This window comes from Octopus bimaculoides, chromosome 2 (genome assembly GCF_001194135.2).
Source record: "Octopus bimaculoides isolate UCB-OBI-ISO-001 chromosome 2, ASM119413v2, whole genome shotgun sequence".
NCBI classification, from domain to species: domain Eukaryota; kingdom Metazoa; phylum Mollusca; class Cephalopoda; order Octopoda; family Octopodidae; genus Octopus; species Octopus bimaculoides.
Window position 1 is genome coordinate 154,198,808 of NC_068982.1, and position 19,480 is coordinate 154,218,287.

Here is a 19,480-nt window from a genome sequence, read left to right on the forward strand (position 1 = left end):
CATCATCATCGTTTAACGTCCGCCTTCCATGCTAGCATGGGTTGGACGATTTGACCAATGACTGGCAAACCAGATGGCTACACCAAGCTCCAATCTGATTTGGCAGAGTTTCTACAGCTGGAAGCCCTTCCTAATGCCAACCACCCCGAGAGTGTAGTTCATATATATATATATATATATATATATGTGTGTGTATGTACGTGTATATATATATGTATGTGAATATATGTGTGTATATATATATTTGTATGTGCATGTATGTGTATGTGTATGTGTATGTGTATATATATATATATATATATATATATATATATATATATATATATATATATATATATATACAGTATTTTAAAACAGAAAAATGTCTACTATGAAAATTTATTACATAACATTCATTTCAAGAAGTTACTTACATTGTTAATATTTCATGTGAATTCCCTGAGCTTGAATACTTGCTTCAATGTGCCTGAGAAGAGATGCGTACAAATCTTTCACCATCTTCACAAGTATGAGATGCCATTCCATGTGGCTGAGCTCCCGCAACTCTTCAAGATTGCATGGATTCTTCTGACAAACTCTTCTCTTTAGTTCTGTCCACATTTGCTTGATGATATTTAAGTCAGGGCTCTGAGCTGACCAATCTTTCAATATGGTAACACCTTTATCAGCCAGACTCTGCTGTGCTACATGCGATTTGTGGCATGAAGCTCTTACCCACAAACTTCACTGTTTTTGTCATGTAACATGGGTTGTTTCATTTTCCTGGAGGCCTTCTGACAAGTTCTCGCTTATTAGAGAGTGAAACAACCCACGTTACACAGGGAAAACAGTGAAGTTTGGGGGTAAGAGTCTGATGCTTTGGGGATACATAAAAAGTGATGGTTCAAGAAAGCTGGTCAAAATTGATGGTAACTTGAATAGTGCCAAATACATCCAGTTGCTGAAGGACAATTTGATACCAGACTTGGATGAAGGTAAGGTTTTTCAGCATGACAGCTCCATTCCACAAATCGCATGCAACACAACAGTCTTGCTGATGAAGGTGTTACCGTATTGAAAGATGGCCCAGCTCAGAGCCCAGACTTAAATATCAATGAGCAAATGTGGACAGAAGAGTTCATTAGAAGAATCCACACAATCTTGAAGTGTTGTGGGAGCTCAGCCACAGAGAATGGCAGCTCATACCTATGAAGATGGTAAAAATGGTGAAGGATTTGTACGCATCTCTTCCCAGGCACATTGAAGCAATTAATCAAGCTAAGGGAAGCCATATGAAATATTAACAATGTACAGTAACTTCTTGAAATGAACATAATGTAATAAATTTTCATTATAGACATTTTTTTTGTTTTAGAACACTGTATTTTGATTGGTTTATGTGAGGTGGCCAAAAACCTTTGCACTGCCATATTTGGTGGTCATCTAGAATCTTCCCCTCTCATTCAGAACCCATACCACAAGATATAATGATTAGGTATAGAAATGACTCCAACAGGGCCAATGTTTCATCTGTAAAAACACAATGTGAAACATCCACTTATAAGCTGGCAACTAGTAAAAGTTTATAATACTTTAAAGTAGCCGAAGACTTTTGCATGATACTGTATACACCTTTTATAATGCCCCACTTTTGCATATATTCAGAGGCTTAAAATGATATGTTATAAAATACTCCCGTTTGAAAAAACTGAATAGAAGAAATATAAACACACAGCCCACAAATTCTACCTCCATAAAAAAACAAGATTTAAAATTTCTACATACTAATGAAATTGCTTGTTTAACAATGAACATCAAAAGAGAAACATAGAGACCTTTACTCTTTACTACTTCCTTTTGTGAACATCAGGTACAAGATAAACAAATTTCTATACTAACAACTTCATGACGTGCCTGTCCTATAACCCACACCTTCTAAGTAAAAGTAGGAAATACCCTAAATAATAAAAAGTAAAGAAACTGACCTGCTAAAACATACCACCTTATATTCTTTTGTGAACCCTAAAAAGTCCCCTTACAAAATAGTTGATACATCCAATTACTAAGTTTTTAAATACTGAACTAGACTTTGAAACTTTGACCCTTATGTTATCAAAACAAACATTAAATCTATCTAAACCAAAAATAACTAAAACTACTCACATCTTATGCCTACCTGTCAAAAGGGAAACACCTAAATATTCACACCTGCTTACAAAGTTCTACATACAATAAGATAGCCCCAACTTATTCAATAAAAGTTTCTCCATAACAACCCTAAAATATAATTACCATTCCACTCAAACCTATACATGCAAGGAAGATTTTAACTCAACAGGAGACAATATAAAGCTAAGATTAGCTTCAATGTATCAAAGACCAACTGCCCAAAACTTCAAAATCACAATCTGTAATATTCTTGTTAAAGATTAATGTGTGTGTAACTTTTAGAATGGGTGAAATTATTAACAATTCTCGCTTGCAGCATCTTGAGGAAGAAAAAAGCAGAAAACTTTCACGCTACATGCAGCCTTGTGCTTAAAGAAACTTGAAGAAAAGGAACAGTTCGTTGATCAGGATTATGGAATGTTCAAATGCAAAGACCTTAATATAAATGTCAAAACACTAAAAAAATCAAATTTAAATAATAATAGTACCATCACTAGTTTCAAGTGAGTTCATTTTGTCTTTTGTTTTTGTGGCTGATGGGAACAAGTGGAGATGTTAGCCTTGCAATAGTTTTGATTCTGCTAATGGCACCTTGAGGTCCTAGTGGTGGTGTTAAACAGTGCAACAAATTTAGTTTACCCCCAAAATAATATTATAATGAAATGATGTTTAACAGAATGTTTTGAAATAATTGCTTATAAAATTGGTGAATTCTTCATGGAGGTCAGCAAATGTGGAGTTTTGACACTCGTTCCCTTGTAAATGGCATTGGTAATGTAAGCAATGTTTCTAATTTAACATTTTCAGTAAAATTATGAACAGAACTGCTCCATATAAGATACTGTAGCTTAGCTTGTAGTTGACAGGATTAACACCAGATGATTCCTGAAATGATGATAAAATATGAAGTAACGCATGAGTTTAATAAGGATAAGTAGAAACAATCACTGAAATCCCTACAGCTTAATTTAACATCTTGGGGAAAGTTATAGCCTAGATTGATCTGAGTGGTATAAAATGTGTTTTGATGCATCTAAACAATTTGAGTTGAAGGAATAGAACAATAAAAGAATTATATCCTGCAATTAACAAATACATTTGTCCAATTCCAAACAAAACCAAAATCATTATTGTCCTCATTGTGATTTCACAGTAAAATCCATATACTCTTTACTCTTTTACTTGTTTCAGTCATTTGACTGCGGCCATGCTGGAGCACCGCCGTTTTTAGTCGAGCAAATCGACCCCAGGACTTATTCTTTGGAAGCCTAGTACTTATTCTATCGATCTCTTTGCCGAACCGCTAAGTTACGGGGACGTAAGCACACCAGTATCGGTTGTCAAGCGATGTTGGGGGAACAAACACAGACACATACACATACATATATACATATATACGATGGGCTTCTTTCAGTTTCCGCCTACCAAATCCACTCACAAGGCTTTGGTCGGCCCGAGACTATAGTTGAAGACACTTGCCCAAGGTGCCACGCAGTGGGACTGAACTCCGAACCATGTGGTTGGTATGCAAGCTACTTACCACACAGCCACTCCTGCGCCTAAACTTACATTCATGAACTAAAATTACATTCATGCACCTATTTCAAATAGATGCAGCTTCTTTTATTTTTAATCCTTTCTTTAAAAAAACACATTCCTTCTATCAAATACTCATAAGATGAAATTGATGAGAGTGACCATCATTATTATTAAGGCAGTGAGCTGGCAGAATTGTTAGCATGCCAGGCAAAATGCTTTGCGGCATTTCGTCCTTCTTTACATTCTGAGTTCAAATTCTGCCAAGATCGACTTTGCCTTTCATCCTTTTGTGGTCAATAAATTAAGTGCCAGTGAAACATGGGGTCAAGGTAATTCGTTAGTCCCCCCACTCTAAAATTTCAGGCCTTATGTCTTTAGTAGAAAGGATTATTATTATTATTAAGGTGGTGGGATGGCAGAAACTACACACAAAAGACTCACTTGAATTGGTAGTGATTCAAATCATTAAACTTTTGTGAAAAGATTGTACAAAATTTGCGTATATATACCACAAAGACATGTTCTACAAGTCAATCTGCAGTTCATTGCAACCAAGGCCAGATTTAAACCCATAGAAGCACTAAGTACTTGAAAGATTTTGGTGCTCCAATAAATATGTAATTCAAAATATAAACAATAATAAACCATAAAGTACATTTTTATTTTTCAAAATGAAACAAAACTAACAGTAAAGGGGGAAATAATGTTTATTTTTGTATACTTCCACTTCATTTATATTTGAAAAGTTTTCTACTTAATTTTTAATTGCAAAGTCTTTGATCAGATCCTAAAAATTAATCTTACATAACACATCTGCTTCTATACTTAGTAGAGATAAGGCATCCAGCCAGCATAGTTGAACTGATGGGATTTTTAATATACCGAGCGATTTGTGACTATTAATGTTAAAAGTATATGAAAAGAAATGTCTACATTTAGAAAGGCACACTCAGTATTGTATTCTACAATTATTTTATAAAATTATGGGATGTCACTGCCATCACTTTGGTTTCTATCACAACAAACTTTCATTTTTTAAGGACATTTTACTTTCACTATTTTATGGTGGTAAACTGCATGTTAACCAAAATAAGTAAATAGTGAAGTTGATTTGATATGAGAGAGGTCGTGTGTAGAGGTGGATGATAGCCACTAAATCCCCTATCTGCAAAATTGCTGGCCTTCTGCCTAAATCTTAAACAGTTGTTGAAGATGACTATTTTCATTTCTCTTCATCATCATTGGAGATTAGATTAATTTAAGAAGAAGAAAAGGAGAAGCTAGCATTGTTGAAAATAAGACTTTGGTTTTAAACAAACAAAATCATATGTTTAACATGTCTGAAAGTTAAGAAATAATTGAATTATTTTGATCTGAAAGTTTCTGTGAGAAATTTATAAACAAAGAGAGTTGTCTGTCTGTTCCGACAACATTATAAGTTTTATTACAAGATTTAACGAAGTTATATACAGCCGAGAGAAATTTTAAAGAGATGTAAACGTTTTTGTCTCAGGACCAATCCCCATCACCGACAAGACTTTTTTTAATGAAATATTGTAGAGATACATTTAAGAGGGTGGAAATTATTATCTTGATTAGATTTGGGGGAGAATGCACACGGAGACATCACCAGCACCACGTAAAGTGACGGAATCACCACCAGTCCACCACCATGAGAAAAATAAAAATCAGAAAATACATACATTGCCAAAAGCAGCACAATACACCGTTTGGCCATTTCCACGAGTTTCACGACATTTCATTGTGACTAGCGGTTCACAAAATTATGAAACATTAATTACGTTATTTGTTGTCGGTGTCATGAAAACAGAAAGGGAAGATAGAAGAAAAAAAGAAAACAAAAACAGAAATCAACTTACAAAGTTACAATGCTAGCGTATGTGTTGTTGGCACGTCGGATGCTGAGTGAGCCTCTGAAACTACTGCACTCACTTCTCAGTGGACAAGAAGGATCAAGTGAGCCTCCAGGGACCGTGAGGCAGTTCCGAGATTCTGATTTTGTTGTATTCTCAAGATTAATGTATATAATTGACCTCTGTTACTACTATTTTATTTAATTTCTTGTGTCAATAGAAAACGGCTTTTAAAAGGGGGAATATTTATGAAGAGCATGGAGAGAGGGGTCCACAAGTGATTGCACAGTACAAAGGTGATTTCAGCTCTTCCGTAGTGGTGATGAGAGCCTTGAAGATGAAGAATGTAGAGGATGGTTATGCAGTCTTGACAATCAACAATTGAACGCAATTGTTGAACAAAATCCATGTCAAAGTGTCAGAGAAATGTCTCAGGCACTAGGTGTTAGTATTGCAACGGTCTCACGCAATCTGCAGAAGATTGGTAAGGTGAAACAGCCCGATAAAAGGTTATCGCATGAGCTCAATGAAAATCAAAAAGATCGGCGTTTTTAAGTGCGCTTGATGCTCTTTCTGCAAAACATCAATGATCCTTTTCTTGACCAAAAATCCTTTTCTTGTGACGAAAAGTAGGTCCTATATGATAATCGTAAACGACTAGGTCAATGGCTTGATCGTGACGAATCCCCAAAACATTTCCCAAGGTCAAAGTTCCATCAGCAAAAGATTATGGTGATTGTCTGGTGGTCTGCAATTGGTGTTGTCCATTAGAGCTTTCTGAAAGCCAATCAGAGCATTACAGCAGAGGTGCACTGCAATCAACTCGCTGAAATGTATGCTCACTTGCAAAAAATGAGACCTGCATTGGTGAATCGGCATGGCCGAATTCTGCTCCACAATAATGCAAAGCCACATGTTGCAAGAATGACACTACAGAAACTCACAGATTTGGGATACGAGATTTTACCACATCCTCCATATTCTCCTGATCTTTCACCCACTGACTACCATTTTTAAGCATTTAAACACGTTTTTAAGTGATAAAACTTTCAGGTCCAAACCAGATGTGGAATCAGCTTTCAAAGATTTCTTAGCATCAAAGCCAATAAGTCTTTATTGACGAGACATAAATAATCTCGTCGATCGATGGCAGAGATACATAGATGTTCACGGCTCAACAACGCGTCAAAACAATGAATGAATTGAATGTTAACACAACCAAATTTGACGAACACATCTCTAATTAAGCGAAACAATATCGATATCAAGAAGAGGTAACATAGAACCTTGATTATTAACTCAGGGAAACGGATGCAAGGGTAATTAATCTATAGGTACAACAAATAGGTCTCAGGTCGGTAGGTTTAAACTGTAACTCTACGAGCAAACAAGACCGGAGGATCTCGATATTTTTGGTTTCGTTGCTAACTGGAGATAAAACGAACAATTACTGACTCTCTGGAAATTATTGAAAAATTTCTGACTCACAGGACATTTAATAACAAGAATTGCTGGTACATTTCACATGAAAAGTTGACCTCAGAAGCTACAAAGGTTTCAGAAATTTCATCTTATCCAAGACCGTGTTTGGAGTAAATTCTCCAACTGTCTATTAAGACTTTTCTTTTCTTTTCCTTTTTTTTTTTTTTTTTTTTGCTAAGGTCTCTCCGCAGTCTTTCGAATGCTAGGATTTCGAATATGCAGTGTGTATATAACAAATATATGAATATAGAACTAAATGCACAAGTCATTTAAAAATTCATTTGTCGTTTAATTAGCCTCTTTATCGTCAAGGTTCCGGATGCTGCTACACTGCCTTAAAAAAATTATACAAGACATTGGATGAAGTGATAATAGACACTTGATGCATGAATAGAAAATAGGATGGTCATAACATTCGGTCATAGATCCGGTTAGTAATAGACCACAAGAGACTTTACAGCAACAAAAACAAAAGATAACAACAATTGTTACAACAAGCTACCTTAAAAATAACTCCACGAGCCAACGATAGAGCCTATTTGTACTACGTGTCAGAATAACAACCTCTTATCATACTCTACCATTAAAAAAAGGTGGTAAAATATCTGAAAGTAAAATAAGCAGAACGGTCACAGCCGTCATGCTTTTGATCAAGAGTGACGTGGAGCTAAACAACAATCTAACTGTAGCTTTTTAATAGTATCAGGATAGGCTACGCTATCAACAGATGTAGTTACAGCAGACAATACAACGAATACTTTATTTTAATTAGTTAATTAAAGGGGTAAACAAGACATTATTCATTACCTTTGTAGTAACCCTTTTGACGATTGGACGTGGTTGATATTCATTTGTAACATTTGTAGGCCGACGTCAGTCATGAAGGAAATCCAGAGAACTACAGTTATGGATTATCTATGTAATCATTCCTTTACTATTTGTATAGTGTACTTAGAACAACATTAATGTGTGTCATTTCATTGTTTTTAAGGATTGTCGAGTGCAACTGGATGTAGTATTTAATGCGAAATTTCGAGTTTGTTGTTATGTAGCTCCAAATCAGCTGTGGCCAAGCAGATCTATGATAAAAAGCATTCCACGTATGACCAACCTCTCTCTTCCTATGTACAGGGAACCCAGTACCACATCAATCAAGTTTTTTTTTTTTACGATAAACAGGGCTGCTAAGAGAAATTTACCAGAGGAACAAGATTATTTTTAAACCACCTCCACATCAAAGACTCCCTTCAAAATTCAAGAGGATTGTAAGCTTTTTTCCTGGTTGTTTTTTAGGGAGTAACTCGACGAAAGATCGCACCTTCCTCACCTCCAATGTACCAGCTGAATCATACCCCTCTTACAGACTCTGACTATAGGGTACTATTTCAGAGAAATTTAGCTGGTATTTCTAGCAGGTTAAATGATCACATAGCGCTTCCCTCGTTGATTGGAATCTAGGAGTGATGAGAGGATAAAATGAGTAATATGGGTAATAATGAGTAAAATGGCAACCAAATATGCACTCTAGGGTTGTAAGGAATAATTTTCGAACTAAGATGGATCCTCTAACTCAGTGGTTCTCAACCGAGGTCTACCTGATCTTTCAGGGTCCATATAAGTTTTAGTTCTTAGAAATTATGTGCAGTAAATCGGTTATACTTCTACAATACAGAACATATTTTAAATATTTTTTTATACAATTCCTAATAATATTTAATTATAAAAAATATAGGATTTAAGAAAAAAATGAATAGTTATGAGGGACTAGTTGAGTAAAATAAAAATCAAAGAGGGTCCATAGTCAAAAAATGATTGCGAACCACTGCTCTAAAAAGTCTTTTGACTTGCTAGAAATAGCGGCCAAACCTCTCTAAAATCAACCCCTACCGTCTTAAAAGCCGTACACGTTGAATAATACGGTTCTGGGTTCTCTGCGTATAGGGAAAAGGCAAGATGGTCACGACTAGAATGACTGATCATAAGTCTGCTCCATCAGGACTTATATATGGCTAAACAACAACTATAAAAACAACGAATAGCTTTTCCAACAATAAGATTCCTTACCAATAGTTTATAAGTTACAGCATATAATAAATAATATTTTCATATGCTGTGAAGAGTGGAGAATCTACCGTTTCACCTTTTTGTTCTTCGTTTGACAGTGAAGAAGAACAAGATCTTGAACGTTAGATTCTTTTACACTCCTCAAACAATGGCACTCTGCTATGAATTCAACGAATCCACCTGCTGACACATTTTCGTCAAGGGAAACCTTCGCTAGTTTCCTCAGACTGTGAATTTTATCCTATAATTACAACACACAATCTCGTATTTAATATGGCGGTCCTTTGGCAGAGTCGATAGAGCAGGTGTTCTCAACCATTTTTTAAAAAAATCTTTAGACCACTTTGATTACTATTTTATTCTAGTGGACCCTCGTAACCATTCGATGTTTAAGAACTAGTTTTATAGAAACTTCTTTAAAAATTCCTATTTTACTTTTTAAACACATTAACTTGTGTAAGTTAATGTAAACTATGTAAAGTGTTAGAGAAAGAAACCAAACTGTTTTTGACAATACATACCAGTCTGAAGCAAAATAATTTCAGGGTCCCTTAAAATACTATTGTGGATCCCCAATTTACTATTTTGTTGCGTGGACCTCCAAAAAATTTATATGGATCATCAGGGCCATATGAACCTCGGTTGAGAACCGCTGCGCGAGAGCATGGGATAGAATGAAGTGCGCTGTTTGTTTCAGTTCAATTTCTCTGAGTTTAAATCTCGCCGAGGCCGACAAATAAAGAAGTTCTCTCTCCCTCCAGCTGTTACATCCTGGGTCAAGAGTAGGAAGAATGAAAGGGTGTCTGTATTTGTTTGCAACTAGATGGACACCTAAGACAGTTAACGATAGCATGGTACATGCCACCAAGCCATCTTCGAAAGCGAGTAATGGCCGTCGTAATACTAGCACTTTATAAATAACAAGAAATACTTTTGACTGCTCCGCTATTAAGTATAGAGATATAACAGACTAAATATCCATGATATAAGTCTCATAGAAGTGTTTCTTAATCTGGCCAATAGTACTTCCTCGGGGCGTTATGAGCTCACAAAGGACTGCAAAATGTCAACGGAAGCTATGTGGGGCACTAGATGTATAGAGGGTCGTGACTTATCTCAGAAATAAAATACGACGATAATTGCAGGAATGAAAAATTATTCTCATAATTTGCCAGGGCAGGTTAATTTACCAATAAGATAAGAAATAATTTGTTCTAGTACAGATATAACAAAGTTTTAACCATTCCACTATTAATATAAACCATAAGGTGACGAGCTGGCAGAATCGTTAGCACACCGGACAATAATGCTTTGTGGCATTTCTTCCGATTTGTCATTCTTGGTTCAAATTCCGCTGAGGTAAATTTTGCTTTTCATCCCTTCGGGATGGATAAGATCGATATCAGTCAAATACTGGGGTCGATGAAATCGACTAGCTCCCTTCCCGATTTCAGGCCGTGTACCTGTAGTAGAAAGCTGTTAATGTAAAATATATCTTTAGAAGCTATCAAGATTATTAGTATCGAGAGCATAGACATTTATTCCACTATTTTATTAATTTACAATTTTATTCCATCCATTTTATTGTCCTACTATTCTCATATTCTTCCATTCCATTACTTTTGGAGAAAAAAAGCGCCGTAAACTACGTAAGACTGACATAAATATGGTAACACTTCTTCAAACGGCCACAAATGAGATACGTTTCACCAAGCTGCACCAGGAAACTCTATCACCCATTAATTTTACTAGGTCCTTAATTTCATGATTTGAATCTCAGCAAATAACATCAATATAGTTCAGCGGTCTCCGTCCTCTATTGGGATGTGGATGTTTCCAAAATATATCCCATATGGCCTGTTTTTCAGTATGGTAACAACAAAGCCCCATCTTGCACTAAGCAACAGAGATGAGTGGATTGTGTCCATAAATCTTATCTTTGGTCTTGTATTCATATCATGAAATGGTTTGAGTCCTCACGAGAAGTTTAGTGTATGCACCATCAAGGCGATATTGAAGTTTATTCTTCGTAGTCCAGATTTCGGTTTCATAAAGAAGAATGCTCTCTACACAAGGCCTGAAAAAGGTTAGCCTTGTTGATTTTAAAATACTTGATTAACAGTTACTTTGAAACTTGTTACAGGTACACCAGTCCCTTGCGTGTCAGGAAGTCTTTCTTACTATCAGCAACATAGGGTCCAAAGTACGTGAAGTTATTAGTCTCCTTGAGTTGTGTTCCATCATTGTAGTAAATTGGCAACCTTATTGATGTATATGAACTCAGTTTTCTTTGCATTGAGAAACCAACAGACTTTGGCTACATTTTCGAAGGATGTTAAGAAGTTTTGCATAAGCAGATGATACGCTGTGGGAGCAAGATCATTAGTATTGTCAAGAGATAGAAATTCGCTCGTCATCTTGACTGTTTCTATTTAATGAGGCCTTCGTTTTGGATGGTGTCCAGATTTTGCTTAAGAGTGCGGTTCAGGTTGTCTCTCTGAAGGATTCTTACAGTAGATGAAAATTTTTTAGTTGGAGCATCTGTGATTTGCATTAAGTTTGATGCTAACTCAGAACATTACAATTTTTTTAATCTTTTTGCTGTTGCTTTTGTTGTTTAGCACTCTAGTCCAGTTCTGATTGAGACATTTGCTGAAAGGAATTCAAGTCATTGCCATCTCACTTTTTTGTCAGGTATTGCACTCCAGGAATTACATTTAACAAATATGTGTCTCCCTTTTCAAGAAAGTAGGATGTAATTCGAACTCTACAAGACTGCTATTTCTAGACAACCAAGTGACTCCATAGATATTTTCTCTTATGTTTGTTTATTTTTAGCTATTGTTGTTGAAAGTTGCATTTTCTCTAACCTTCAAGTTGTATATAATCGAATATTGCACTATGTTCCGTACACAACAAATTATGTAGACATTACAGTTCTAATTTCTCAGTATTTTACTTTGGTTTAGTCTTCCTAACATTAGATTAACTATATATGTGGGTTGTAAAATGTAAAATACTTCAAAGGTTGAGAAATTTATTGTTTTTGACGTTCGTCGCTTAAATGCTGTGATTTGTCTGGCTATTCAGTAATGAGCATTGGCTAAAGTTACCTCACTAGAAAGAATGAGTAAAATGAGCACCCATGACCATTACATGACCATGTATGGAACAAATATTCTATTATGGCGAGTGACAATTTTCTTTGACAATTTTCTTTTTAATGAATTAACCAAAGAGGAATGGTAACACCAATGACCTTTTTTCAGGGCCTCTGCGACTCTTGAGAGTGGAAGTTATCAGATTTGTGGTTTTCTCGAATGCTTGTGTTTGAATCTTCATAAAACGACTCAGGTTAACAGCAGCAAAGATGATCTTCGATTATGCAGTCTGACTATTTTTCAACATGTCAACAAACATAAATACCTTTCATCTAGTAGTCTCCCTACATTTATAAACACAGCCAACAATGGAGTTTCTAGGCGGTTGCTCAATCTGTTGGAGATGATAGTTAAAATCTCCTTCAAATCACACCCTACTATCATAAAAATCCCATAAAATGTTTGGAATACTTCTGATTGTAGGTCTATTCCGCTAAATAATGACTGAGTGATAGACACTCGCCATAATAGAATATTTGTTCCATACATGGTCATGTAATGGTCATGGGTGCTCATTTTACTCATTCTTTCTAGTGAGGTAACTTTAGCCAATGCTCATTACTGAATAGCCAGACAAATCACAGCATTTAAGCGACGAACGTCAAAAACAATAAATTTCTCAACCTTTGAAGTATTTTACATTTTCCTCAGGCTACATTAATCGGAGATTAAAGTCTTGCCCACTTACTGCTAATGACATGTGATTTATAATTAAAAAATAAACACAACCATATTTTCATTTTACATAATTAGCATTTATTTATTAGAATATAAGTAAATGATTTATCTGGCGATTTCGTAGGATTGTTAGAGTGCCTTACAGTATTAGTTCTGGCTTTCTGCACTCAAATCTATCCAAAGTCTAATTTGCCTTTCATACTTTCGAGGTCGAAGTACAAATCGGGTACCAGAACCTATTTCTCTCTCTCTCTCTCTCTCTCTCTCTCTCTCTCTCTCTCTCTCTCTCTCAGGATTGGCTACGCTGCACTCTAAGGTGGATTGTGTGAGATCACTAGCAGTGCCTACAAGGACAAAATGCAAGGATGATCCTATTGGCATAATTGCATATCTAGACAGTTCGGAAGAACCTCCAGCACTGGTGAGATCACGCGGATGATAAATGATATTATCTAATACTTTAAAAATAATACTGTTAGATGGGTCCGAATAATCAGTTAAAATCAATAGATTACGACAATATTATCTGATGTTACCCTACTCCGTTTGCGGCCAGGTGTATAAGTTCAGAGAGTAGTATGAGAATAAGCGGAAGCTATTCTACTTTGGCTGTCATTTATTAAGACACGATTGATGGACCTATAATAATGTTAATTGACCTTCATCAATTACTGCAAAGATCGGACGAGTGAACAGTCTTAATTAACATTTTGTAAGCTTGCGTAATGTTTCTTCAAGAGTAAGAATAAATATCTTCCCCATCGATATGAAGTCGATAAGACAAACTTGGCAGTTAAGACACTTTATCTTTTTAAAATTAATATTGACTATGTAGTTAGTGTATTTGTGATTCCTTAAAAATCGATTTTAAAATCGTCATTCTAGCATCATAGTTGTCAAGTAAATAACCATAAGATTCTGCATTTCTGTAAGACATGCCATTGTAAAACATACATAATAGTTTTCTGTAAAATGTCTGTTCACGTAGCAAAACCAAAGAAACCCATAGATAAACCAATTAGCTTCAAATTTCTAAATAAAACTGCCAGTCTATTGGTTGTTGTTGGTTGTGCATTTCTAATGCGAGGTAGAGAATCGTCTTGCTAAGAGTTAATTTAATTTTTGTTATTTTTCATTAGAAAAGTAAAAGGGGTGATATTATTTAATCTTTATGTATTTATACAGTTCAATTTTCTATTCTTTTTCTTTCAACTATAGACTCCTTAGAGTTCGTATATCGCTGCTATTTCTATCTTACTAAATCTCATCAATATGAAGTAATCAAGGATCTAGTGGGTTTATTAATTACATTACATTATATTGTTTACTTTAATGAATGGAATATAGTGAAAACACATCATTAGGAGGAAGTCATTATTGTTCATAATTCTTGAGTTATGTAGAATGAGGAAAAGCTGAATTTGAAATTTAAGTACAGTTTCAAATATTGTTCAGAAAAGTCTTAAGTTTTCTTCCCTGCAAAAACTGAGAATTATTGCAAAATCCCTTGTTGACTTGATACGACGGGTTAACAAGGAGTCTCTAGGGGTCCTTCAACCGGTTAGAAATTGCAACTAAATCTCTACCAATACATATTCTATCATCTTAGAAAAGAAAGAACTCATTGACTATGCGATTCTTGATAAAATATAGCTGAATAAAAGTCGGGATGGTAATAAGTAGGATGTCACTGCTCAAACAGAACTGGCCTATGGCTAAATGACATCAGATCTGGTATTATGTTTTCAAAGAAGAAACTGACATTATACTGTGTAGAGGCTGGCTGTTAGTCGGGTGTAAATTTGCACGAACTGTTGTTGAGGAAGAGGACATTTTTTGCGATCTACAATTCTTAAACTTTACATTTTCGCATTAACTAGGATGTGTAACAAACAATATACTTTAGAAATATATATTTATCATAAACTTTGATTACATGTTCACATTTATCTGTATCTAGGATGTGTAATTATATACGTAAAAATAAATAACTATGATAGTCCAAAACGCTTGACATCGTCACTTGTAATGTCTTCTTCACTTTCCGACAGACAAAATAAATAAATAAATAAATAAATAAATAAATAAAAACTATTTTCAGTTAATGTAAGTTTAGAGGGAAATAAAAAAAAAAGTATATAAGCTAATCAAACAATTTTCAATACTGTTGGAAATAATATAAATTATAAATAAAGTCTTGATATGTAAGGAATAAATTCGTATAATACTTGGCGTAGAAAAAATTTAATTCCTACACCTTATGGAATGTTAAGCAATTTCTTTTGAGTATTGATTGTTAAATGCGGATCGCCAGATGATTCATTCTGGCTGTTTGTTGGCGGACTGACATGATCGGGATTGTGGTACCAATTGAATCGGCATGTTTTCAGTATGTTCGTACTGCGCATAGTTTTAGAGCAGGGACGGATATAATCATTAAATCACATACTCTAAGGCTATGTTTTTCATGGGATGAGATACGTCTCTTTGCGGGACTTTGAGGATTGAAGATAGGACGGATAAATTTGTTTAAAAGAAAATTCAAGATTTTTAAGTTTGTCCAACATCATGGCCAAGAAAGGCGAATTATATAGTTTCAAACTTACAGTTGTCTTCTCAATATTAAAGAGGTAGGAAAAAGTAAAAATTTCACGATTATTATTTTTGTGAAGGACGGATATTTGTTTGAGAAATACTACTCTAAGGTATGCTGTGTAATTTTTCTCTTTTCTTTCCTTAAAATTCAAAATGCATTCATGAATAAAACAGGGGATTTTTAAAATAACGAGCAGAACGTCACAATAACAGCAAATAAGTAACGGATTCTGGTAAAGTAACTGCATGGATCAAAATTCAAATTTGCTTCTGTACTTCTCGGAGTTTATACTTACTGTAGTAATAGCAGTAGTACTAAGAGGGACAACGGTTTTAGTTGGAAGGAAGAGTTCAATTGGGTAATGGTCACTGACACTCATCGATTTCTCCTTCTGAAATGAACATTGAATAGAGCAATAGCAATATATTAATAGTTGGATACGGACATCAAGATATGCATTCATGCACAGGCACATTCACACAGATATGTATGCATGTATGTATGTATGAGTGTATGTATGTATGTATGTGTGCTTGTATGTATGTGTGTTTACGTGTGTGCATGTATATGTGTATGCGCTTGTGTGTATGTTTGAATGTAGTATGTATGTATGTTTGTATGTGTGTATATGTGTGTGTGAGTGTGTGTATGTGTGTGTACGTGCGTGCATGCGTGCGTGTGTATGAATCAACCTGATTCCATGCTAGTTACCAAAGTCATGAAACATTTTCCATTGACAAAACTTCATATCTACCAACTAACATTACATAAAGTACAATTCTAAAATAAGATACAATCCACTGACCTTTGTAGTGGTTACTACCAGAACTACGAGAAGCCTCTACATGATGATCCGACCCACTAGAGATAACAACCAAATATCTCTCAGCCCACATTCTACAATCTTGAAAAAGGATACGTTAGATAATGTGGTCCTCTGTTCCCAGCTTATAAGAAATAGACTGGATAATCACGACTGGAATGCCTTTGAGCATAGACCCTCAATCTGTCAGGATGTGGAAGCTGTCTGTATTATTCAAACTACAATTGAATAATTGCGAATTTATTTACTATTAAAAGAAAATATCTATCCATGAATGCCGTGTTGATTGCTCAGTCTTTAGTTCTTTAGTATATATGTGCGTACGTTTGTGCATGCGCGCGCGCGTCTGTGTGTGTGTGTGTGTGTGTGTGTGTGTGTGTGTGTGTGTGTGCGCGCGTGTGTGTGTGTTTATTGCTTATTTAAGCTGGTTATTTATCTTGCGACTATGTGGCTTATCTTTTAATCAGCTCTGATCGACCAGATTTTATGATCAAAAGTATTCCATTGGCGACTATTCTGTCTTTTATTCAATCATAATCTACATCATACAATATACCAACCTTTTTTGTAAAAGACAATAGGTTGTGATTTAAAGGAGATTTGGTTATCATTACTAGCAGGTCGAGCGACCACGTAGAAGCTTTCTCATTCTTAATATCTATCGACTGCTACATGATCCTAGTTTCGTGTAATGTCACGGATAAATATTCTAGTTGCGTCTCAGGTTACGTTTGATATGCTATTGTATAATTCCAGTGGTGTCTCTACCTGTTGCCGACTGTTGAGAACCAAATTTATTTCACGTTTAAGTTCTATTATTATTATTATTATTATTTGTTTTTCATAAGATCTCTTGTCATTTATGAGCCAGTGTTTATTTTCGCTTTCTACAGTGGTAAGCAAATGAAAGACAATATTTTTCTGTGACATGTTTAATTGTAAGGATGCGGGAATTCTACCCTACAAACTAACGGATCTTTCAACGAGATGCCAACTGCCTTTCTTTCACATAGTTATTTGATAAGAATAATTTTTATTATATTCTTCCAATTACAGTTAGTTGGTAATCTTGCTCGAAGAAATTCTTTTTCAAAATATCCTTCACGTCTGGTACACCACGAAAGCGACCTAGCAGCCGAAGCCATCCCTTACAACTGGTAGAAATCAAAAACTTTCGCAATCCTATTAACCAAAATGAAGATTCAATAAAAACCTTCAACATGTAGAAATTAATCTTCTTCCTGAGCAAAACTATGTAGCGGTATATTTTCTTACAAATATAATTTTAAATATATATATTAGGCTTTTGAATATACGGTTCATAAAAGATATAATAAAAATAGCATTATGTGGGACTCTTCTTATCAAACAACTTGGCCATCCTTGCTATAGTATATTGACTGTTTTCAAGTTCAATTTTTTAACGAACGGGTGTGTCAAGATTACCTCAACCTTTACTATTATGTGCCAACAAACTAAGCCAAATGGACTTGCTTAATTCATTTCATCGACATATATAAGATTGGAAAACAATTATCTGAATGCCTTCAAAAGTTCTAATGTGCAGTGGTATATATTTACACAATGTACTTCAAGACGGTAATAAACCCAGTTTAATTAATCATAATAGTCACTTAAAGGAAATGTTTTCTTTTAAATTGTGTGTATATGTGTGTGCGCAAGTGTGTATGTGTGCGCGTGTATATGTGTGTGTGCCCGTGTGTATAAAATGGTTTTGTATTATGTACATAGTGAGATCTAGAATCGAAACCGTAGTACTCTAATGGCTGAGTCCAGTCTACACTGGAGTCAGGCGACGTACCCCGATTACTCACCAATACCACCCCATATCACAGAATGTTCTATGATGTTTCCCGCACAAAAGGAATTATAAAAGTGAAAGCGCGTCTAAATCAGCAGAGAGATTGAGAAAGCCACCGGATTACACATGTCCTCATCTCTTGCTAAAAACAAGCCAGAAAATGACCATGTAGATGCCTCTCGTTGAATCAGATATATTCTGGTAGTAACTACTGCAAAGGTGAATGAATTATATCTTATTTTAGAATTGTACTTTACTTAACACTAGCTGCCTGATACGAGGTTACTAGTAGATGTATCTTGACTTTCGTAAATACCATGGCATCAAGTTAATCAATATATTAAAAAATAAAATAGCAACAACAAAAATATCAGCAAAAACTCAACTCTGAGGAACCCTTTGATGGTTTGCGTAGCCAAAAGTAATCACTAAAATTCATAAATGAACGTAAGTTTATGTACTGAAAGAAGAGGTGAGTTCAAGTGCTTTGAGCATGGTCCTTTTTCAACACCTTCCAGCCTTTAGTCCACACGTGTGTTGTTTCCCCACTATGCATTTTCTATTACTACTATAGTGGCCTTTGTTCCTCGGAGGTTGTTAGTCATATGCTGTCTTCACCCGACTCGGTTATTTCCCATCCTCATGTCACCCATATAATGTCTACTCAATTTCCCACGCCATACACTATGACCGATAATCATACCCAAGATGTCAACATTCTAGAATTCTATCCATATCCACGTCTATTTTTTTCTCAAGCCATTGACTTGCAGTTGTTAAAAAAAACGGTTAGTGTTTACTCTCACACCCGGCCACCAAAACAGAACAAAAAAATAATAATAAGTGTAATAGGTGTAAAAAAAAAATGTGTACTAAACGAATATGAAAACAAAAATTTGCGCCAACGAACCGGGGGTGAACTTTCGGAAAATTCACAAGAACCTATAGCTGGCCGCCAATACTTTTTCTGCAAAATAGGGGTAGCTTATCCTGTTCAGGCTATATTATTGGCATTATCATGCGCTTGAGAATTTAAAAATCATTTCTTTAACTTTCTATGACATCTCAACGCTTCTAAAAACAAACTTCATTTGTTTCTTTACGTTTATCGTAATTTGAATTTAACACAAGAACTGATTCTTCCCCTCGTAACTTTTAATGAAATTTTATATAAATACCTTTGAAACGGCATAGATTACGATTATAAAGAAATTTGTGAGGAAAATTTCCGAGTGGGTGGGGAGAGGACTTTCGAACAGAATGAAATTCATAAATTATATTTTTGCTTTAGTG

General features: G+C 35.2%; 1 protein-coding gene across 1 annotated transcript in view; it reads right to left on the reverse strand.

Annotated features, from left to right (window-relative positions):
* Positions 1–6: 6 nt before the first annotated feature.
* LOC106869599 (deoxyribonuclease-1) overlaps positions 7–19,480 on the reverse strand; it is a 32,689-nt gene continuing 13,215 nt past the window's right edge. Inside the window, exons 6-7 of the mRNA XM_014915403.2 lie at positions 15,838–15,933; positions 7–3,033 (exon numbers count right to left, since the gene is read on the reverse strand). Of these exons, the coding sequence (XP_014770889.2) occupies positions 2,938–3,033; positions 15,838–15,933 (192 nt within the window). The 3' untranslated portion in view covers positions 7–2,937. The remainder of the gene's footprint in view (positions 3,034–15,837; positions 15,934–19,480) is intronic.